General features: G+C 42.2%; 1 protein-coding gene across 1 annotated transcript; it reads left to right on the plus strand.

The window, feature by feature from the left end:
• The first annotated feature begins 208 nt into the window (after window positions 1–208).
• Window positions 209–5,399, plus strand: LOC101752470 (cation-transporting ATPase HMA5). Its single transcript, XM_004951703.3, has 9 exons — window positions 209–481; window positions 1,100–1,714; window positions 1,859–2,288; window positions 2,499–2,824; window positions 3,167–3,225; window positions 3,313–3,655; window positions 3,750–3,950; window positions 4,102–4,359; window positions 4,462–5,399. The coding sequence occupies exons 1-9, from the start codon at window positions 209–211 to the stop codon at window positions 4,936–4,938; spliced, it is 2,982 nt and encodes a 993-aa protein (XP_004951760.1). The 3' UTR covers window positions 4,939–5,399.
• Window positions 5,400–25,158: the final 19,759 nt, after the last annotated feature.

Raw genomic sequence — 25,158 nt, forward strand, 5'->3', positions numbered from 1 at the left:
CACACCTTGGGGGAGTCCGCACGATGGAGTCAATCCCGACACATTTGCGGAAACCCCCTCCAACTCCGCGCTCCGCTTCGAGCCGCCCCCTCGCCTCTCCTCCCATCACTGCGCGTCGCGTCCCTCCCACCTTCCCAGCCCCCACGATTTCCGTTCCCCCCCTCCCCGAACATTTCCCACCGCGGCCCGCCGCCCGCTGTCGACGGACATGGCCCACCTCCAGCTCACGGCGCTCGCCGGCGGCGCCGACGACGAGATGGAGGAGGTCGCGCTGCTGGGCTCCTACGACGAGGAGGCCGGGGTAGCGGCGGGGGATGACGCCGGCATGCGCCGGGTGCAGGTGCGGGTCGCCGGCATGACGTGCTCCGCGTGCACGGGCGCCGTCGAGGCCGCGCTCTCGGCCCGCCGGGGCGTGCGGAGGGCGGCCGTGTCGCTGCTCCAGAACCGCGCCGACGTCGTCTTCGACCCCGCGCTCGCCAAGGTGCGTCGGCTGGCTGGGCCCGTGATCCCCTCCCCCCCATCCCGTTGCTCCGTCAACGTCGCCCTCGCGCGGCCCCCTCGCTGGAATTTTTTTTTGTTTTTCTCGGGCTGTAGTAGCTCCGAATTGAGTGGATTTCTGGCGCTGCGCTCGGGAATTGCGGAGCCCGGGGGCGGGAAATTGAGCTGCGGCCTGTTGGTTAGGGTGGTTACAGTGGGTAATGGTCCGTGTCTGCTTCGCTTTGCTGCGTTTAGAGGAGCTTCCGAAGTTGTCGTTTGATCTGGTGGTTAGAATCCGTTTGATCTGTTGTATTAGTGTTTCCTGTGTTTGGAAGCAAAATCACTGGGATCAACGGCCATGTGGATCACAGCCGCCCTTAACAGGAATGTTGAGAGGTTTTCGAAATTGATTTTGATTAACCATCCCCTAGGAGCATTTGTCGTGATGGACTGATATTTTACTCCAAGGAAAATAGATGTATTCGTTTTAAATAGCACAACTGTTTACTACAATAGCAACTAACTTCCTTTTACTTTAAGTCTCTGCAATGGCACCAACATGAAGTTTTTCTATATAAAATTCATCAGGATTTTGTTTTACATTTGATTTTTTTTAATGCAGGATGAAGACATCGTAGAAGCGATAGAGGATGCTGGGTTCGAAGCAGAAATTCTCCCAGACTCTACTGTTTCTCAGCCAAAATCGCAGAAGACTTTGTCCGGCCAATTTAGGATAGGGGGAATGACTTGTGCAGCATGTGTGAACTCGGTTGAGGGGATCTTAAAAAAACTGCCTGGTGTAAAAGGAGCAGTTGTTGCATTAGCGACTTCATTGGGGGAAGTTGAGTATGACCCTTCTGCCATTAGCAAAAATGAAATTGTTCAGGCTATTGAGGATGCTGGTTTTGATGCTGTTCTGTTACAAAGTAGCGAGCAGAACAAGGTTTTATTAAGTGTGACTGGGTTGCATACAGAGGGAGATGTAGATGTATTGCATGATATCCTGAAGAAAATAGAAGGCTTGCGTCAGTTTGGTGTAAATTTTGCAAACTCAGAAGTTGAAATTGTATTTGATCCTGAAGTAGTTGGGTTGAGACAGATTGTAGATACCATAGAGATGGAAAGCAATGGCAGACTGAAAGCCCATGTACAGAATCCATATTTACGAGCGGCTTCAAATGATGCACAAGAGGCCTCTAAGATGCTTCATCTTCTTCGCTCTAGTTTATTACTAAGCGTAAGTTTATTCTTCCCTGCTATCCTAAGAGTTTTAAATTTTATGGTTTTCTCAATATGTGTTATTTGAATATCATAAATACCATTTGACAATAATCTTTGTGTGTTACTCGTATACTGACACTCCACTGTTTCCTTGCACCAGATTCCGGTATTTTTCATCCGCATGGTATGCCCTCACATACCTCTTATTAGTTCATTCGTACTCATGCACTTCGGACCATTTCGTATAGGAGATCTGCTGAAGTGGATTCTGGTGAGCATGGTACAGTTTGTTATTGGGAAACGGTTCTATGTTGCAGCTTATAGGGCCCTAAGACATGGCTCAACAAATATGGATGTCTTAGTTGTTATTGGCACCACTGCTTCATATGTCTACTCTGTTTGCGCACTTCTTTATGGGGCATTCACTGGATTTCATCCTCCAATATATTTTGAAACGAGCGCAATGATAATCACATTTGTGCTATTTGGGAAGTATCTTGAGGTTCTTGCAAAAGGAAAGACATCAGATGCTATCAAGAAGCTTGTAGAGCTTGCTCCTGCTACAGCCCTTCTTCTTCTGAAGGACAAAGGTATCTGTCCAAACTGTGCAATCACTTGCAATAACTACGATTAGCAGATATAGAAAGCTCATACATGTAGTGTCCATATTTAAAATTCTTCTCATTGATTGTGCATCCCACCTTAACTTTGTTGAGCCTATCACACACATACACTTAAGGAATTTTCAGTTTTTCACTGTTGGTTGCACACATCAACTTAAAATATTTCCTCAAATGCAGAAGGAAAATATTCAGGCGAGAAGGAGATTGATGCATCATTGGTACAACCTGGTGATGCCTTAAAAGTGCTTCCTGGTTCAAAGGTTCCTGCTGATGGTTTTGTCATTTGGGGTACAAGCCATGTCAATGAGAGTATGGTAACTGGTGAATCTGTTCCTATCTCCAAGGAAGTATCCAGTCCAGTAATTGGAGGCACAATGAACTTGCATGGTGTGCTTCATATACAAGCAACTAAAGTAGGATCAGGGACAGTTTTGAGCCAGATAATCTCTCTTGTTGAGACTGCCCAGATGTCTAAGGCCCCTATTCAGAAGTTTGCTGATTATGTAAGTACACTTCTCAATCCCTTAGATTGTAAAAATGCCTTGTAACTCTGTTATAATCTTAAATCTGCAAAGCTTTTTTTTTGGGCAACTTAGTTCTACTTTTGAATTGATGTTTATGCCTATACTTGTTAAAACACACTGATTATCTGTTCTGTTTTAGTATTTGTAGTGCCTTGTAGAGGAATTTAAATTACTTATGCCAAATTTTTTTGTTTACATTCCTTGTTACTGTGGGTATAAATTTCTTATGCCAAACACGCTGAGTATACTTTTGTTCCTTTATGAACACTTGTAATTGCATGTCCCTTTTGTGAATGCTGACATTAACAATGATAATTTTAGGTGGCCAGCATTTTCGTTCCTATTGTCATCACCTTGTCCTTACTGACATTCTTTGCATGGTGAGTTTCAGCATCTCTGAGGTCGGTACTCAGTTACTGTGGGTATAAATTTCAAGTTTCTGACTCATACATTGTTGTCTTTTCTAGGTTTCTATGTGGATGGTTGGGAGCATATCCAAACTCATGGTCTGCTGAAACTAGCAATTGCTTTGTTTTCTCCCTCATGTTCTCCATATCTGTTGTGGTGATTGCTTGTCCATGTGCTCTTGGTCTGGCAACGCCAACTGCGGTTATGGTAGCAACTGGAGTTGGGGCTAACCATGGAGTACTTGTGAAGGGTGGAGATGCACTGGAGAGAGCTCAGAATGTGAAATATGTTATTTTTGACAAAACTGGAACACTGACCCAAGGAAAGGCTACTGTAACAACAGTGAAGGTTTGTTCAGGAATGGACCTGGGGGAGTTCCTCACATTGGTAGCTTCTGCAGAGGTGAGATGAACAAAAAATGGGCATTGCATTAGTTTATTATGCTTCTTCCAGCAAAGTGCAAAACTGCTAACCTTATTTTGGTTCTGTAATTTAGGCAAGCAGTGAGCATCCACTTGCAAAAGCTATCTTGGATTATGCATTCCACTTCCATTTCTTTGGCAAACTTCCCTCAGGAAAAGACAGCATTAAGAAAAGAAAAGAAGAGATACTTTCTCAATGGCTCCTGGAAGCTGCAGACTTTTCTGCCTTGCCTGGCAAAGGGATCCAATGTTGGATCAGTGGGAAGAAAATTTTGGTGAGTTGTAGGATACAACTATCCTTTACTGGACACCTTCAAATACTTGAAGGATAGACTTGACTTGTGTGTTGAGGATAGACTTGACTTAGGGAGTCCAATTCTTGTGTTAATATGAAACGGGTATATTGATGCCTAAATATTTATGCAGGTGGGGAACCGTGCTTTGATAACTGAAAATGGGGTAAACATTCCTGATGAAGCTGAACATTTCTTGGTAGACATGGAGCTGAGTGCAAAAACTGGTATTCTCGTTGCATATGATGGTAGCTTCATTGGCTTGATTGGGATAACCGATCCTTTGAAGAGGGAGGCAGCTGTTGTTGTACAAGGCCTGAAAAAGATGGGTGTTCATCCAGTTATGGTCACCGGGGACAACTGGAGGACTGCACAAGCGGTTGCAAAGGAGGTCGGTTTGAGTTACAATGTTTTACTGCTAGCACCTGCATTTCACTCTCAGTACGTGCTGATCCTTTTTACTGAAATGTTTGATATTATTGTGCTTCTGCAGGTAGGCATTGAGGATGTGAGAGCGGAGGTCATGCCAGCCGGAAAAGCTGACGTCATCCGTTCGCTCCAAAAGGACGGCAGTGTAGTCGCAATGGTCGGAGATGGCATCAATGACTCCCCTGCCCTGGCAGCTGCCGACGTTGGGATGGCCATCGGTGCTGGAACCGACATTGCCATCGAGGCAGCTGACTACGTGCTGGTCCGGAACAACCTGGAGGACGTGATCACCGCGATAGACCTCTCGAGGAAGACGTTCAGCCGGATCCGGTGGAATTACTTCTTCGCCATGGCGTACAACGTGGTGGCCATCCCCGTGGCCGCTGGTGCGCTGTTCCCCTTCACCGGGCTCCAGATGCCGCCCTGGCTGGCCGGCGCGTGCATGGCGTTCTCGTCCGTCAGCGTGGTTTGCTCCTCGCTGCTGCTGAGGAGGTACAGGAAACCGAGGCTCACCACCGTGCTGCAGATAACAGTGGAGTGAATTTCTTTCTTTATTTTTTTTGGGCGCGTTTTGAGGGTCAAACACTTGTACATATCCAACAGCTTGCAACTGAGTTGCCCTGCATGTTAACTGAAACAATATCAACGGCAAGCTCTATTTCGCAGTTGCTCCATTCTTTAAGCAGGATTCGAGTTGACGCATCAACCAGAGGTTGATCAGCCAAGAGGGTCTGCACTGCTCTGTTCGTCCTGCGGAGAAGAGGGCGCCGTTGCCGCTGGCCGGCAACTGTGGCGTGCCTGCATGTTCTGGCTGCCGTCCATTAGCCCAACCGCTACTGTTTGTCTACCGAGACACAGAGTAGTTTTTATTTTTGTCATACTGCATGTAGTGGTTGCAGCCTTCCATGGCTGCTCTTGAGCTGTTCACATGAGATTTTGTTGTAATGTGTAATAGGGCAAAAAGAACTAGACTCTAGGAACATGGACGTAGAAGTTCTACAACCTTCGGGGTTACCGTTCTTTTTCTTTTGAAAGAAGCAGCGATTACCGTTCTAGGAGCTGCTGAGATTGTTCAGTGATGTACTGTTTCTGGTGTTGAAGCGGCGGATGGATTTTGAAAACTTGAGAACAAAAAGCGAGCATCACACTTGCCTATTTAAGGAGTGGAGTGAGAAATTCAGGAGAGGTGGGCTGCGCCCTGCGTGCCACGGGATGATGGGTTAGGTGAGGACAAGTGTGCGCTTGAGGCAACTTAGTGAATCCTGATGATGTAACGGCGCGTGGTGAATCTGCAATGACGTACTCCCTCCATCCCAAATTACAAGTCGTTTTGACTTTTTTGATAGATATAACAATATGTCTAGATGCATAGCAAAGTGGATGTAAAAAAAATCAAAACGACTTATAATTTGGGATGGAGGGAGTACTATAGTATATGGCATATTAATTAAGGAAGGAAGTTAGGCATTGAGTCAATCCAATGGATAGAAAAGGAGAAAAGAACGTACCAGTGACAATGGCAAAGTAAGGAAGTTAGAGCTAGGAGCCAATCCGGTGGAATGGATATGCACGGTGTAGCTTGAAGCTATCGAGTCAATCCTATGGATATACAGGGGATGGGATCCGCTAAAACACTTAATCTTCTATTCTATTATCTTAATACAATAGTGTTAAAAGAAACCACCTTGTTCGCCGAGAGATCTAGAAATTACCACGTTAATCTAAAAAAGAAAAGAATATACACTATTGGATTTTATTAAGATCTAACGATATATTATTCTAAATCCAGAACTCCCACATTAATTATGAAAAAAAGAAAACCATTCATCTGCAATTTTTGTGGTTTAGATTAAAACAACAAATGTCCACCTAAAGCACGGCACAAAGCTTTCACGAGAAGTCCAAAATATAGATACAACAAAAAAAGGCAATAACCTACATGCTAGAACACCCATGCGTGCATGTACACTAACCGTACAACAAACCAAATAATAATCCATATGTATTAGGCAAAGTAGCACACAAAAAATAAATCTGGATCTATGCAAATGCTAAACGATAATCTAAACGAAGGAAGCACTACCCTCGCTTCATCAAAGTTATAAGGTAGAGTTTTCATGTTAAGAAAAAGTCAGGTTCCATTGGTACAATTAGGTTATTGCAGTCTGATGAATACACAACCACATAAAGTATATACCAAACTGTCCACTTAAGAATTAGTGTTCTATATCGCATCCTCATCTGCGATCCTTCCATGCCACGACAATCCATCATATTGCGAAACGACCCACATGAGATAGATGGAACAGCCAGAATAATGGTGAAACGTACCATCTGTGCAAGATCAAGTGTTCACGAATCACAATCGCGGGAGGACAGCTACAGTGAAAGAGTGGATGGCATCCCGAGGCTTCCTGGCAGCAACAGGGCGGTGAATCCGTTCGCACTTGAAGGTGAAACTGAGCTTGGAGCAAGAGCAACATCAAGTCATGCACGTGAGCCACAGGAGAATTTTCCACATGAGCAGCATAGATTGGTGGGTACATGTGCTAGCATACGTCTTCTTGCGCATGGCCATGGTGCAGACTGCATAACAGCAAGAGAGTTGTGGTGGACAAATGTTCAACACGAGACATGGAATTTTCTTTGGCACGCTAGATTTTATTGTGAAACACCATATAGGGGGCAAAGTGTAATAATTTGTGAGCATGTAGTGCAAGCATATTAAGTGTAATAATTTGTGGGATTGATTCCTCCTCTACGAGGAGGTTAAAGCTAGATTTTTTATCCATTATCTACAAAATGTAGGGGGCAAAGTGTACGTGCCGAGACTACAACATGATGAGCTGTGGTTAGCAACCAAGCTAGGACCGCCAGATTCATGCCAAGGAGAGATAGGAGTGTAGAAAGTGATCAAGCTTGGGATGGCAACAATGGATTAGTAGGCACGGCAGATGACATTGTTAGGAGAATTTAACAATGCCGGTGGAGTCACACATAACGAGTACTCCCTACGTTCCAAAATGTAGGTCGTTTTAGGTTTTATAGATGCATAGATTTTGCTATGTACCTAAATATATGGTTATATTTAGATACATAGTAAAATCTATGCACCTAGAAAACCAAAATGACCTATATTTTAAAACGGAGGGGTAGCTTGGCCACCTCACTCATATCACCGATGAGGCTCACTCATATCACTGATGAGGCCATGATGTAGGCATAAATGAACGAACTTCGTAAGAGGATCACTAGCCTGGACAATATACCATCGCTAGCCTCACTAACATGCATTCCAATAGTGTGTGCTAGGACTAAAAAGCCTAATACATCTATACACAACAGTACGGTAAAAGAAAGAAGAAGAGAAGCAGGAGAGTGATTTACAACTACTGTATTAGGTATTAACTAGGAGCCGTGGCATGGGAGTAGGAGTGTGAAACATAACTATGGTACTATGTATCTTCGCTATCGAGGATCACATTTTCTACCCCTGAAAGAATTATCCAAGAAAAATATCACAAGGAACCTAATCAGCTGACCTTTGCTAAGTTTACAATAATCTATATTAATTTATCCATTTGAAATGTATGATGATTAAAATAAGGTATTAGTTTAAAATAAAGTAATCATTTTATCCTTAACGTCATATATTTAAAACAAATGGATACATTTTAAGGGTAAGTAATTTATTTTCTCTTATTTTATTTTATATATTTTATTTTTGAAATATAATACTCCGTTCAAAAGATAAATATTAATCTAAAGATTTATGATAACAAAAACAAAAAGATAGTGAGTCTATGAAATGCCATACTAGGGATGCCGTAGCATCTATGAAATGCATTACCCTAAAATACCCAAATAAAGAGTCTATATAAAATATAATTAATTTGAACTAAAAATAGGATTAGAGCATGCAAAAAATATTTGAGCTGAGCTAGAGTTATAAGATCAATTTATAGCATCGTGGTAAGGCCAAACGATTTCTCATGGACATGCCTCCGGTTAGATCAAGGTGTTGCCAAAGGACATGAACATCATAATGTGATATGCAGGCAAAGCTCGCGATGTTGAATGGGGAACATGGATAGCCTGCAAAACAAGCTGGAGCAGGTGCATACCGTAGAGAGGAATCATAAAAATAAGGCAAGAATAATGACACGCCAAAGCCTAAGGCGGGCGGAAAGCACAAAATAAAGCACTACTACAAGGTATGAGGGCTAAGCTAAACATAGCCATAAGAGCATATGCCGAGGTAGAGGGAGAGGTCTAGATCCATTGCGGACAAAAAAAAAGAGCTCCATTAGAATATCAATAAGGAGAGGTTTAGTCCATGATGTCGATGGACTACACATGCATAGAGATAATGATCATTAGTGAGGAAATTGGCTTGCTCAAGACATAGAAAAAGAAGATGGTGCATTGGTGTAGGTGCTAAGAATGACAACGGGAGTATATCAAATCAAAAAACCTACACAAAAGTGGGATTCTACGTGATAAAAATTAGTAGGAGAGTATCAAGCCTGTCCAGTTCAAGATGATCATAGGCTTCAGATAAGGAGCTAAACACACTAAAAAGGGACCAGTGTGATATCAAATAGCATAGGTCTATTTCATTATGTCCATGAATCAGATGTGCACCAAGATCTTGATCGTCAAAGAGAAAGTTGGTTTCCTCAAGACACAAGAAAGAAGATAGTACATTGATGTAGTTTCTTAGGAAGAGAACAGGAGAAGAACAACTCAAAAAACCCTACACATGTACTTCATCACTACGAGAAAATAAGACAAATATCTAAAGAGAAAAAAGTTGCATGTTGTTATTACTAATTAGTATGCTAGCTTAAAATCATACTAGCCGCACTATTAGCATGGTCCACCTTGCTAGTTATCTTTATACAATAGTGTTAAAAGAAACCATCACGTTCGCCTAGAGGGTTTAGAAATTCCCACGTTAATCACAAAAAGAGAAGGATTTAGACCGTTGGATTTTATGTAAATCTAACGGTTTATATTATTCTAAAGAATCCATATAAAATTAAAAACTTGTTATTTCTTACCAAACTTGGATTCCATTGTTTATTAACGTAAAAAGGCCTACTACTAATTCCTACTGGAATTGGACTGACTCCATCTTTCCATAAACATGATTCCAGTTAAGTGCAAAAAGTCTAGATGCCATCATAAAACATGTCCATCTCTGGTCATGCAAAAAACTTGGGGGGTGGGGGTGGGGGTGGGGGGAGTTCACATCATCGACACATGTCGTTTCTGAACAAAATAATGTTAGGCCGGTCAGGAGTCGTGACTGACTCTATATACATTAGTGCAATTGATACAAGTAATTTGGTTGCACAAATTTTTTAATAGAAAAGTATTTGCCTAGGGATTCATCATTGTCTTATTACAGTAGTGTTAAAAGAAGACACCACGTTTAGCTGGTCTACAAATTTCCATGTTAATTAAAAAAGAAAAAAGAATATAGACCGTTGGATTTTGAGATGATATAACAGTCCACATATTCCAAAGAGTTCATATCGAGTGCAACTAACCAATATATATAAATTTGAAATATCTAAAAATAAGAAACATTAGAAGCTTATTTCTATATGGTCTAGGAAGTATTAAAGCTAAAGAAAGCGTCCATGCCAAAATACAAATAATAAATAATTAAATCTATGTTAAAAAACAATGAGCAAATGCCTTTTCCAATTGCCCTTGATATTGGTAATCAGAATCCTTAAGTAAAATCCATTTTGCATATAATTAATTAATATCTAAATTTCAAAATAAAAATATTTTGGTATAAAAAGATAAATAATCAAATTCATTTAAACTAATCGATACAAACAATGTAATAGAAAATATCCCACGAAGGATGAAATTTGACTAAATAAAAATACAACATTCTTGATTTGGAATTATAAGCTCGTGATGTGCCTCTTTGGTTTTGAAACTGCACGCCAAAAAAATTAGTGTGCTCCTACCCCGAACAGAGCACGGTAATGCCGCAGGATGTGGGGGATCGGAACCGTTTGTGGTTAAGATGACTGCATGCACAATGGAGTGGCGTTCAAAGCGACATCTGCCTCGATAAGTAGTTGGCCCCACATTTGAACTTCGGAATCCTCGGCCAGGTGTAAGGCCGGGGGTTGTTGTCAGCATCAAGGGAGCTAGGGTCCCCGCGCAGATATTTCAAGGAGAAACTTAGACCGCCACGTCGTGTGGAAGCATGGGACACGACAAGGAGCCACCTAGCAGTTAGGTCACGGGTCCTCGCACCTAGAGGCCCCATGGGGTCTTGGGCCACATAACTCCTGAAGGTAAGAGAGGCCCACGAATGGCTCCAAATGTCATTCCCGGAATGACCCCGGCCGCCCCGGGATCGACATTGTATGGTGTGGGGGTGGGGGGTGCGGGTGTTTCCTTCGGCTCGAAGAAAAAGTTCTCTTGAAGTCGTGGGTGACAGGACTTACAGCTAGACTCAGGACGGGCAGGTCTAAGTGTAGCAGATGCACCTTCCACGCAAGACATCAAGATTATGGGGAAGACTAGGATCGATTGGTCCGAGGGAAGGACCGCCTAGGCCCTCGGCCTAACAGCACGATAGGCAAGGAGCGGTGTGGCCACGATGGCAGGTCCCCCTCACTTGACCTATCCAGCTCCCAGGCACAATGCAATACATTTGAGGCATGTCCACATGGCCGACGGTGGGAGAGGGTCGCCTCCAAAGAGATGTCAATGCGCATCGGGGGGGTTACATGATGACACATGGTAGGATCAAGGATTCATGCACCACGAGTCCCAAGGCAATGCAGCCTTGGGACTCTAGGGTGGCGGCAACCGACTTGCTGTGTTCACAGTATGATGGTTATAACCGCAGACAGCCTCCCCGGATACAGAAGGAGGGGAGCATAACTCTCTTTGGACCCAAAAAGAAACACCGGAGGAAAGTAACAACTCACTGGACATAGGGTATTACGCTCTTTTGCGGTCCGAACCAAAAACCCTCTCCCTTAACATCGCGTGCGCCATCCTTGCCATGGCCGAATCTCAAAAGAGGTGGTCCCATTGGACCCCGCTCTCGGTGCAGGACCACAATCAGTCACTATAGTAAAATGGCTCTTGGAGTCCATATTCTCTCGCCTAGATCACTCAAACAAGCTGGATAGGGATTCATCATTATCCTATTACATTTGTGTTAAAAGAAGCCACCACGTTTAAGAGGGTCTAGAAATATTCCCATGGTAATTAGAAAAAAAAGAAAAGAATATAGATCATCACATTTTATGATGATATAACGGTGTAGAGTAATCCAAAGAGTTCATATAGAATACAACTAATCAATATATTTATAAATTTGGAATATTTAAAACAAGACAATTAGAAGCTAATTTTTATATGGTTTGGGACGTACTAAAGCTAAATACAGAGTCCACGAAAAATACAGCTAATAAATAATCTATGTTAAAAAATAATGAGAAAATGCTTTTCCAAAAGCACTTGATATTGGTAATAAAAAATCCTTAAATAAACAACCCATTAAGAGTATAATTAGTTGAAAAATGAATTTCTAAATAAAATTAATATAAAATATGTTGATGTAAGAGGTCAAATAATCAAATCCATTTAAACTAATCGACACAAAAAATATAATAATGTAAGATAATTTATCATCATAACAAAAAAAATTCACAATAAAATATACATCACCAATAAAAAATTTAAAAACAAATTATATATGAAAAATGCAGAAATCTTTATGTTGCTTCAATAAATACGATAAAAAATATATTCCTATATAACTTATCTTTGTCCTGTTTAATTCATGTTCAAAAAGATATGCCACAATATATGACAATAGAAAAGTATGATAATATATTGGTATGCTACAATGACATGACTAACACAACTATATATATATATATATCCATTTATTTTAAAATAAAATAGCCAAATATTAGCATTAACAAAAAGCTAGCTACCCGCGTTATGTGCGCGGGCCATTTTGCTAGAAGCTATAACAATATAGATGACATGGCTTAACAACATCTAGTAGAGTATATAAGATATACAGATCATCAGTGGACGTGACTTTATTTAGTGATAATCTCATTGTACCGTTTCTTCGTGATATATGATGTTTAAGCGTTGGACGATTTATACTATCATTAGGGGCACCATGAGGTAGAACAAAATTATAACAAAGGATTTATTTATAACTAAGATTTTCTACATTCCTAATTGTATTTTGGTGGTACGTCCCAAGGATAGCAAAACGGCTCTTATGCGTAAAATATTTCTGCAGGCACGATTAAATTCAACAAATCTAGCAAACATAGATGTGATAATCAAAACAACCAATCACTTAGGAGCAAGTAAAAAAAACTCATTTATTATCTTTACCGTTAACTCAAATCTCGAGTCAACATGCACAAGAGAGTAAGACAACCATACAAAACTAAAGATTGATAGGCCTCTCAGCTCTTCATGTATAATCTCCACCACCTAACGTGGACGGACCTTACACCATCCACTGACTAGTGGGGACGGGACGTTACACCCTCCTCCAACCGGCGGGGGTAGGATGTTACCCTTCCCCTGACTTGTGCGGCTGGAACACCACCACCTGGTGGGAGAGGACCCCCACCACCACCATTGCACTCACTAGTGCACATGCATTTCAGAAGCAACGTGCCTTTGCAGAATCCACCAGTATTCCCCTCTGTGATGCAGATGGACCAGCAGTTGTGATTGTTGCAACGCCCTTTATAGGTCCTACTGTGCGTCTCGCACCGATCAGCTTCAGCACCTGCATACATAACCAAATTCAGTCAACCACTTGACTATATAGCGACTAGCCATTCGCTTCCATGTGCTTCCATGCTTTGGATGGATTAAAACACTAACCCAAGGTCAGCAGGAGAAGGACCATGGCCGTTGCTGTGATCTTGCCCTCCATGACTGAACTGAAATGAGCTTTGCTGGGTGAGGAGGGAGGGAAGTAAAGGGCAAGTGGGCAACCATCTTTTTTATAGAGTTCAGGGTGCATCTATGCATTAACTACCGTCATGCCTCCCAAAATGGATATGCATATCCTGGTCTATCTTGACACTCTTTAAGATAGAGGGGGTTTATTTATGGCATTTATTTGTTCATATCTTTGGCACGTGCATGTCAGCATGTGGCCTTTGCTACTGCAGATAGCGGTGGGAGTCTGCTGCCCGTATCAATGTGTATAGTATAGTCTTGAGTGTTGGCAAAGGAATTTGGGTGAACTCGTTCAGGTCACCATGACGTTAAGAAGGAGCAGGACAGAGGCAGTTACTGCGATCTCGCCATTCATGGCTCAAGCTGAACTGAATTGAGCTCTGCTTGTTCGTAAGAGGGAAAAATGGAATGGTAGAAGTGTGTGTATGTTAAGATATATGGGCTTGGCTCATATAAATAAGTCTAAATAAATCTCAAAAGTCCATTAGCGTAAGAGGAGGTACACCATCTATTAGTCGTGTATTGCTAATAAATGAGGGTGTTGGGGTTTTCCTCCCTATAAATACGGACCACCCCCCTCAGGAAAAAGACACATCATAGACTACTATAGGGGGAGGCCTCTAAGTTCGGGTATCCCTAAGGTGGTCTATACGAGTTAGGTTTTGCCTCTTCTACACTGCTGCGCCGCTATTGTAGTCTTCTCCATTCTGTTGCATCGGCGTGCACCGGCGAGCAGGAGAGCAGGTCTCCGGAATCGGTCATCCTTGTGATCCTGCACCAGGAGAGGGCGAATAAGATTTTTGAGAAGCGTTCCACACGACTGCTCAAGTTCATCGCCACGGCTCATCCTATGTCCAATCTTCATGTCACGACGTACCGTCATCTTCAACACCGGCTACTGCGATTTGTCTGCAACACCGTTGTCGTTCCATTAGCGCTGCTCGTCATCATAGCTTCCCGGTACGTGCACCGTGATCTGATCTAGTGTTAATCATGTTTCTGAGATCATGATTATGCTGTTCATGTTGTCTAGTATGTTAGAGTTTTGCATACTAGGATTGTCTCTTGTCATGATTTATTTATTTCGGAAATGAATACAAAAATTGCCTAATTATCCAACAATCCGAAAACTTTATTATAGGCTATGTGCTGATTTTACGATGGCTAGTTTTGCTGAGTCATTGAGGCCAGAAAAGTTTTCTGGTGTGAACTTTAGGAGATGGCAATCAAAGGTCCATCTGTGGCTTAATGCGATGCACATCTAGGACACGAGAAAAGGCAAACCAGAAGGTGAACTGACTGCTGAGCAGCAGCAAAAGTTCGCGGATGCCAATAATCTTTTTGTGGGATGTATCATCAGCGTGCTCTCTAACCGTTTGGTTGATGTCTATGTGGACTCGGCAGATGCAAATGAGTTGTGGGATGCTTTGGTTACAAAGTATGATGCAACAGATGTAGGTAGTGAACTGTACCTTATGGAGAGCTTCCATGACTATAGGATGGTGAACAACCGTTCTGTAGTAGAGCAAGTGCATGAGGTGTAATGCATTGTGAAGTACCTTGAGCAGTTCAAGTGTGAGATACCCGACAAGTTTGTGGCTAGATGCATTATTGCAAAATTGCCTTCCACGTGGAGGAATTTCGCCACAACTCTGAAATATAGGAGACAGGAGATGTTTGTTGAAAACCTGATAGTGTCTCTTGATGTGGAGGAGAAGGTTCCGATGAAAGATGTTGCTGATAAAGGAGATCAAGGTCAGTCTAGCGCCAACATGGTGCAGAAATTCCCACACAACAAGAATAAAGGGAAAACAAGGTCGTTAAGACTACTACCATCAAGAAGAAGATGACGAAAAAAGCTGAGTTGTCTTGATATACCTATGGAGAGATGGGACATTTCTCAAAAGATGAATTGTGTGTTGATAAAAGGTGGAAAGAGATACTTCATGACATTGATTGATGATGCGACTAGATTTTGCTATGTTTATTTGTTGCAAACTAAGGATGAATTGTTAGACTACTTTGATGAAGTTGAAGTTGAGAATCAACTAGAGAGAAAGATAAAGCGTCGAAGATCAGATTGTGGTGGTGAATATTTTTCTAAAATCTTTGATGAATTCTATGAGGAACATGGTATTATTCATGAGAGCACACCTCCCTATTTGCCCGAATCAAACGGGGTTGCTGAGAGAAAAAAACCGCATGCTGACTGATTTGGTTTGCGCCATGTTAGACACTGCTGGTTTATCTAAGGCATGATGTGGGAAGGTTTTATTGACTTCATGTCATGTCCTGAAAACTCCATACGAGATGTGGGTTGGGAGAATACCATCTCTTTCTTATTTGTGCACTTGGGGGTGCTTGGCGAAAGTCAATGTACCAATTTTTATGAAACACAAGTTGGGACCTAAGACAGTGGATTGTGTCTTTCTAGGATATGCTCAGAGGAGTATTGCCTATAGATTTTTAGTAGTTAAATTAGAGGTACCTGATATGCATGTTGATACTATTATGGAATCTCGTGATGCAACATTCTTTGAGAATATTTTTCTATGAAAGATATGCATAGCACTTCTAGATTTTCCTCTGAGATAATTTTGAACCAATTGCATCTATAAAATCTTCTAAACAATCTGATGAGCATGAGGAGGTCATTGAGAAGGATGACAATGAGGCTCTCAGAAGGAGTAAGAGACAAATGATTGCAAAATCCTTTGGTGATGACTTCACTGTGTACCTTGTGGATGATACGCCCACATCCATTGCTGAGACATTTGCATCTCGAGATGCTGATGATTGGAAAGAAACTGTCCATAATGAGATGGACTCGATTCTTTCTAATGGAACCTGGGAGCTCACTAAACGCCTATGGCTGCAAACAAGCGGATTGTAAATGGGTGTTCAAGAAGAAGTTTAGATCTGATGGTACTATTGAGAAGTACAAGGCATGGCTTGTGGCCAAAGGCTACACACAAAAGGAAGGTGAAGATTACTACTTTCTTTGGCTAGATTGACCACAATTCGAGCACTACTTTCTTTGGCTACCTCAAATGGTCTTATTGTCCATCAGATGGACGTAAAGACAATTTTTCTAAATGGAAGTTGGATGAGGAGATCTATATGGATCAGGCTGATAGATTTGTGTTGAAGGGTCAAGAAAGTAAGATGTGTAAATTATTGAAGTCTTTGTATGGTTTGAAACAGGCGCCTAAGCAATGGCATGAGAAGTTTGATAGAACTTTAACTTCTACGAGCTTTGTCATAAATGAGGCTGATAGATGTGTGTACTATCGCCATGGTGGAGGTGAAGGAGTTATATTATGCTTGTATGTGGATGACATACTAATCTCTGGCAACAATATTGATGTGATCAATGAGGTCAAGTGTTTTCTATCAAAGAGTTTTGATATGAAAGATCTAGGAGAAGCTGATGTTATTTTGAACATTAAGCTAATTAAGGATGAGGATGAGATCACTCTTTCGCAATCCCATTATGTGGAGACGATCTTGAGCCGCTTTGGCTACATGGGCAACAAGCCTTCTCCAACTACTTATGATCCTAGTGTGGTACTTCGAAAGAAAAAGAAAATTGCGAAAGGTCAACTGAGATACTCTCAGATTATTGGTCCACTCATATACTTAGCTAGCGCAAAGACCCGACATATCATTTGCTGTGAGAAAATTGAGCAGGTTCATGTCAAACCTGGGTATTGATCATTGGCATACACTTGAAAGGGTTAATGCGCTACTTGGTAGGTACTATGAGTTATGGGCTTCACTATTCTGGGCACCTTGCTGTGCTTGAGGGATATAGTGACTCGAACTGGATTTCTGTGCTGATGAGCTTTATGCCACGAGTGGGTATGTGTTTACCCTTGGAGGTGGTGCAATATCATGGATGTCTTGCAAACAGATCATTTTGATGAGGTCAACCATGAAGGTAGAACTTACTGCTTTAGATACAGCCACTGTTGAGGCAGAGTGGCTGCGTGAGCTCTTGATGGACTTGCCTGTGGTTGAAAACCAGTGCTGGCCATCCTTATGAACTGTGACAATCAAATTGTGATAGTCAAAGTGAATAGTGCTTAGGATAATACGAAGTCATCAAGACATGTCAAGAGACGACTGAAGTCTGTTAGCAAATTAAGAAACTCCAGAGTAATAAGTGTGACTTATATTCAAATAGATAAAAACCTGGCAGATCCCTTTACAAAAGGCTATCACATAATGTGATAGAAAGTGCATCGAGGGAGATAGGTATGAGACCCATTTGAGTTGCCATAGTGGTAACCCAACCTATGTGATCGGAGATCCTGTGAATTTGGATCTGGAAAAAATAAGCTTTTGGTTAACTGAGGAGAGTAATTTTTTAACCCTCTCTAAGTGAAGGTGCAGTATTCTCAAGTGTTGTAAGACAGGTATGATGTAAGGCATGTGTGCTGTAAGGTTGGCTATATGACTTAATGTGATTCTATTGGCTTTGATAAGCGAAGATGCTGTCCTATAGAGCATTCTTGAAAGAACACACCTATCTGAGTTCGGTTGTTAAACGTCGCAGTCTATGAGACTTGGGTGATCTTTAGTAAGCTAATGAAAGAGATCAGGGAGTACGACGTATATGCTCCACCTGCGGGGTAGGCTACTGGCAGCCAGGTACTGGTTATGATTTTAAGTGAAACTTGTCCGTGCAAAACTAGCAATTCAAGCATAGTCCATTGTTAAGTTGTGGATGAGTGTAACTTGAAACTCTAGGTAAGAGTTCAACTTAACAGTCCTTGCTGAAACACTGGTATATCAAACAGTAGTGAGAAAAATGCAAAACACCTAAATGGATATTTAAGATCTGGTGGGGGATTGTTAGATATATGGGCTTGGCCCATATAAATAATTCTTAATAAATCTCAAAGATCCATTAGCGTAAGAGGGGGGTACACCATTTATTAGTCTCGTATTGCTAATAAACGAGGGTGTTGGGGATTCTAAATACGGACCACCTCTCATGGAAAAGATGCACCATAGACTACTATACGGGAAGGTCTCTAAGTTCGGGTATCCCTAAGGTGGTCTATACGAGTTAGGTTTTGTCTCTTCTGCACTGCTGCGCCGCCACTGTAGACTTCTCTATTCCGTTGCGTCGGCGTGCACTGGCGAGCGGGAGAGCAGGTCTCCGGAACCACTTGTCCTTGTGATTCTGCATCGAGAAAGGGCGAATAAGGTTTTTAGGAAGCGCTCCGCGGGATTGCTCAAGATCATCATCATGGCTCGTTCTCCATCCAAGTTAGGCGCTGCAGCGTACTGTCGTCTTCAGTGCCGGCTGTTGCGATCCATCTGCAACACTGTTGTCGTCCGGTCAGCACCGCTCGTCATCACGGTTTCTCGGTACGTGTGGCATGATCTGATCCGTTTTTTAATCATGTTATCTGAGATCATAATTATACTGTTCTTGGTACCTAGTATGTTAGTGTTTTACATGTTAGGATTGTCTCTTGTCATGATTTATTTATTTTGGAAATTAATATCCAACAATATACTTGCAATGTTATACCACCGTGCATCTTCTGAAATGGATGTGTGTATTCGGGTCCCCATACTCGCAAAAGCTACAGCAAAATTTACTATATGCATACATATGCTATAATGTCGGAGTGATTTCTTTTGTCATTCATTCGGAGCAATTTTTTTCATCCTAACACTTATTTTAGGACAGAGGGAGTATTGATTAAATAAAATTAATCGGAGTACTTGTGAGCTGTGCATATCCTATACATATAGTAACTGTTGAGATATAATAGGAAAAGTGTATTTTTTTATCTCTTAAGTATTGTAAAAGTGTGACATTCATCCATAATGTTCCATTTAGTGCAAATCCTAATGTTCCACTCTCTCCGCTTCAAATTGTAGGTCATTTTAGCTTCTCTAGGTGTATAATTTTTACTATACATCTAGATATAGCGTACATGTAGATACATAATATCTATGGAACGGAGGGAGTATAATAGAATTACTCGAGATGCCGCTCCTCCGCTGCGTGTCTTCGTGTTTCCGGCCACCATCCATTCGCTAGCTGCGAGTCAAAACTTAAAACGGCTATTTTTTGAAAGACTGCTTGCAGACTCAGAGGAATGCGGCCCATATGGAGATCAGGGGCGGATCTAGGGCCCGGGCTGCAGCCCGGGGCGAGCCCATGTAGTCCTTTTAACATATATGGTATTTAGCCTAACAAAAGGAGGTTTATGAGAAGATTAGACTGTTTTGGTTGTGATTCAACAACTTAGCCCGGGGTGCAACCCCATTTTGGATCCGCCCCTGATGGAGATGCCTTTTTTTTCCCACGAACTCGTTTGAGCACATATTTCATTAAAATGGGAGTTTTGTGAAAGACAACTTACATTTGGGTTCAGAGGAAAGTGGCCCGCATTCGAGTTTTTAGAAGTTCGAATGTTTCTTTTTCATGAACGTATCTGAGCACGTACCGCGAGTGCACATGGATTTTAGTGGGATATTACTGGCTCATCTTTGTTTTTATATTTTTCTTTAGAGTCGGAGTCACACGTTAATAATCTTCGGATTTGATTACGAACGTGGATGATCTCAGTTACAAATACAAATAAATGGGTATCCACTATAAAACTAGTCGAATGTAAATTGATAAAACATATTTATTTTGACAGTGAGTAACTCGTGCTACAACTATTTTCTAGCATGGACACTCGCATTATTTTTTTTATCTTTTTATTTTAGTGTAGATGAAGACGTACTTAGCGACTTCATTCATTCCAAGATATATTGGCATATACGTAACATAACAATTTTATTATTATTGCAATTAAATCAAATGTGGAGTTGGCATGCACAAGAGACTCACTCCATCACACACAATCAATGACCCATCATGCATGTCCTCCGGCTCTCCGGACCCTTATCGTCAACTCCACTAATGGCTCTTTCTCTTCTTGTTTACACCCTCCACCGCCTGGTGGTTGGAATGGTAATGGCGGGTTGATCGGCAATGGCGGGTTGATTGGCAATGGCGGGCCGATTAGTGGGGCTTTATCTCCTCCCCGACTCTGCCACCACAGTCACATTCCTTAGTGCAAATGCAATCCTTGATTGATATACCTTTGCAGAATTCTCTGCTGTTGGAATTATGTGCCTAAACTACATTCTAGATTTTATTTGGAGGAAAAACATATAGATAAAAATATGCAAGCATATAAAACATATAAACAGTCAACATACTGACTAGAACAGGATTAATATTTAGAAATTAACTCAGATCTGGATATTCTAGCAATTGTATCAAAATCAACATGACAGAACCTTGAATGCCATACATCAGCAGAATTTTTATTCAAGGCAGTAGTAATATTCAAACTATAACAAGAATCCATAGTATTTAAGTGGAACAAGCCTCCGCTGGCATAGCCTTTTCCTATAAAAGCTCCAAACTTAGACACTACAACTTTATTCGAGTCGAATACTATCTTATAACCACTCCTACACAGGAGAGACCCACTCAACGGGTTCTTGTTTATCGCAGGCGTATGCTGGACATTCTTCAATTGGATGATTTTTTCCTGAAGTAAGCTTCAGATCCACTGTACCAACACCAAGAACAGAAGCACGCATTCCGTTTCCCATTAGGACGCTGAAAGCCCTTGCTTCCTGATATGAAGAAAACAAGGAAGCATCAGAATACACGTGAACATTTGCACCAGTGTCAACCCACCAGTCGATAGACTGAAATGCAGAATAAATAATAGGAGGTTTACCTTACCCTCCTGGAGTCGAGGCCTCGCCAATGGTCAGTGGGTAAACTTTTTGCTCAGTTCAGTGGTCCTGTCCTTGCGGTCACAACAATCCTTGGCAAAATGGCCAGGATTACGCACACGAAATAGGTGAGATCCTTCTTCTCTGTTTTTTTTCTTTTTTTAAACCTAGTAATCTTATTCATCTTGAGACCCTCTTTCTTGTTAAAATGTTTCTTCTTTTGAACAAAATTGGCACCATTCTGCACGTTCCTCACCTGCACATCTTTTGCCCTTGCCTTCTCTTCCACATCAAGAGCTGCAATGAGATCTTCAATAGAAATCTCTTCTCTTTTGTGCTTCAGAGATGTAGTAAAATCACGCCACTCTGCAAGAAGTTTAGCAACAATCGCTGCTGCAACAAACTTTGGAGGTAAAGCACATCCTAAATGTGCAATCTCGCCAACCAGAAGCTGGAGGTCGTGTGCTTGAGTTACAATTGATTTAGCACTGTCCATACTAAAAACAAAGAACTTTTCGCACACATACAGCCAGCGACCGGCTTCGACTTCTGCATATTTTTGCTCCAAAGCCTCCCATAGCATGGTGGCCGATGAGTAATTCATATACACATCATAGAGTTGGTCCGCCAAGATGGTGAGGATGCAACCTAATACGGTGTTATTCACATTCTCAATCTGCATAGTTTTCCATTGCTAGATCACAGAAATAGACACAATCAGGTTTTTGGACTGTTGAAATTATATGCCTAAAATAAGTCACAAGTCACGCGATTTTTCAGGTGAAAATGCGCGCGAGCTGCGCGTGCGTGTAGCAACAGTCTCCTTCTCTCTCATTTGCACCTATTTTGCATAGAGAGGAGACTCTCATATTTAAGCAAGACAACCTCTCCTTGACTTAGCAGTGTGGGACTAAAGGTTATACATGCTTTGAAATTTTCAAATTGGGCCACACATGAACCTAAATCCAACAGAGGCAGCACAGTTCTCACTGTGGTAGCACCACCCTTTGAAGGTCCTGCCGCGCGAGGAGCAGAGGTCGGCCTCAGCACCTGTATGCACAACCAAATTCGATCAACCAGTCTATCATAATGTAGCTACTCCCTCCGTTTAAGTCGTAGGTCATTTTGACTCATACATAGGTTTTACAACAAATTTGGGACGGCGGGAGAGTACTAAATATCATGTCAATGTTTTAGGTTTGGATGAAGTCACTCACGGAAGGTCAGGGCCAGGAGGAGCAAAGCTAAGGCCGTTGCTGCAATCTCGCTCTTCATGGCTGAGCTTAACTGATGGAGCTTTGTTGGGCGAGGAGGAAGTGAAGGGCACATGTGTCTTTTTATAGAGTCCAGGGAGCATCCGATCCATCACCACCATGAATCCGAAAATGGATGTGCATATCCGGATCCTGGATGCTCTCTGATCGATGAGTTACAATATATGTTGCTAAAAGAATTTATTGATGTGCATTACTGCATTATTGCATATCTTGGTCTCGAGTACCCACAGCTAAATGGATACGCTAGCTGAGAGTTTTCTCTCTCACTTTATTACGGTAAAGAAATGCAAACGGTTTCTCCAACTCACTGTATGGTTCTGTCGTAGGGCTCGTGTAGCAAGATTCTTAGCTAAGGGCAAGTACATTGCTACACGTCAGCGGTCTCATAAGTCGTCTTATGCAGTGCCACGTAGAATTTTTGATGATGTGGAGGAGAGAGAGCGAGGAGAGAGAAAGAGGTCGTTGCTTCGCGAAACAACCACCTCATGAGCTAAATTGTAGGACTACGAGACAACTTAACAACCATTGTGCGAGTTATTGTTGCCATGCAACTCATAATATTTTATTTTTCTTATGCACAAATTAAGGAATTATATACCACTATCAGACAACTTATAGGACAACCCATTGTACGGATTGCCTGTTGAATCGTCTCAAGATTACGTGTCAATGCATGAGACCGCCTATTAGACGACACCAATGCACTTGCCCTAAGCACCTTTTGATTCGCAGCGGTGCCTAGCAGGGGTGTGGCTGGTAGAAGTTTTGGTGTTCTTGCATGACTGTTGTCGCAAACTCTGTGCACATATCGTTCTTGTCCTTCGAGAAATCGAAATGCTCTGTCTAGCTGGTTTACCATTTCGTACACCTAATAGAGTTGGGCCCTGCTTGCAGTTACTGGTCTTGCTAGTTTCTGATGCCAATCCTGCAATTCAGCGTATACTCACTCCGTTCCAAATTGTAAGTCATTTTGGTATTTCTAGATTCATAATTTTTATTGTGTATCTAGACAAATTATATATCTAGGTGCGTAGCAACCTAGAAATGACATGCAATTTGGAATGGAGGGAGTACTTACAAATATGGTAGGTAACGAGAATGGCAAACCAATATATAATCAACACACAAAGGGTAACAAATCCATTTCATTATTTTCATCAACTCATCAAGATCAGGTTGGCATGCACAAGTCACCCATTGACACACAAATAGGTGGGCTAGCACGACTGATCTGAGCAGTGACCTAGTACTCTCTCAGTCCTGTGTTCATGGGTGTTCATGGATGTCCTGTAGCTCTTGGGGCCCTTGCCATGAACGCCTTTGGCTCATCGTCCCCAAAGCCATCAACACCTCGTTCTCTTCTAGCCCTAGCACCACCTCCATCTTTGCTGTCCTTATTGCACTTGCACTGGCGCCAGAAGAAGCTGCAGTGGCCGCCGGTGTAGCCCATGCCAATGCAAACGAGGGTACAAATCAAGTCGGGGCAGGACCTGACGTCCTTCGCCTTGGCACCTGCGCTCAATGAAATCAAATGAAGTGAACCAACCAAGCAATCAATAGCAAGGCATGCAGGATAATAATACAAGTATATACATGACATGGGTGAGCGTGCTTTGGAGTCTGGATGCACTCTCGATCACTCACCGAAGGTCAGGAGAAGCAGGACCAAGGCCGTTGCTGCGATCTTGTTTTTCATGGCTGAATGAACCCAAACTGAACTGAGATGAGCTTTGTTTGACGAGGAGGAAGGGAAGGGGCAGAAGAGACTATTTATGATTACCACCCACCGTGCGTCTTCTGAAAATGGATGTGCATGTCCTTGGTCTTGGATACTCGCAAGTTATTTCAGGGGAAAATATTTCTTATTGAATGCTGCATAGTATGTAATATGATGTATCAGTGATACTCTATAGTCTATACTATAATGCCCAAAGACTGCCACACGCTGACGTCATATCCCACATCGATCTCTATAATGCCCGTCCAATCTTTCGGCTAGCTCTAGCTCCTACGCATGGCCTCCGGCCCCCCGCCGGCGGCCCGTAATCCCCGTCGCCCGGCGGTAACAAATTCCCTCCACCATTGTCTCCATCGTCACTGCAGTCTTTGGTGCACATGCACTCTCGGTGGAAGAAGCCCTTGCAGAAGCCGCCGGTGTAGTGCTCGGCGACGCACACGGTGGCGCAGTTCATGTTGAGGCCGCACCGCCCTTCGAAGGTTCTGCTGCGCTTCTTGCACATGTCGGCCTGGGCACCTGCATTACAATTTACAGCTAAAGCGATCAGCACAAATCGGTCGATCGCGAGGAAATTTTAGTCAATTACAGTTCATGGCTTTCAAGATTTGCAGTTTGGATTAGCTCAATAGTCACTCACCCAAGGCCAGGAGGAGCAACACCAAGGCTGCGATCTTCCCATTCATGGCTGAAGTTTAAACTGAGCTTTTCTGGGTGAGGAGGAAGGAAATGGTAGAGGAATCAATTTATACAGAGTCCACAGTGCATCCATATCTGTCTGAAAATGAATGTGCATATGCCCCTGGTCTTGGATACTAGCAAGTTTTAGAGAGTACTGATTGATTTCAATTATTGCATGCTTATCTTGCATTGGTACCGGAATGAAACTGCTATTCAGTTCAATCCTTTTCAACCAAGATAGGCATGCAATTGGTTTCAGCTAAAAAAATTTCACAAGAATGAAACCGCTATCGATTTTAATCAT

The sequence above is a fragment of the Setaria italica genome, chromosome I (assembly GCF_000263155.2).
Source record: "Setaria italica strain Yugu1 chromosome I, Setaria_italica_v2.0, whole genome shotgun sequence".
In the NCBI taxonomy this organism is placed as follows: domain Eukaryota; kingdom Viridiplantae; phylum Streptophyta; class Magnoliopsida; order Poales; family Poaceae; genus Setaria; species Setaria italica.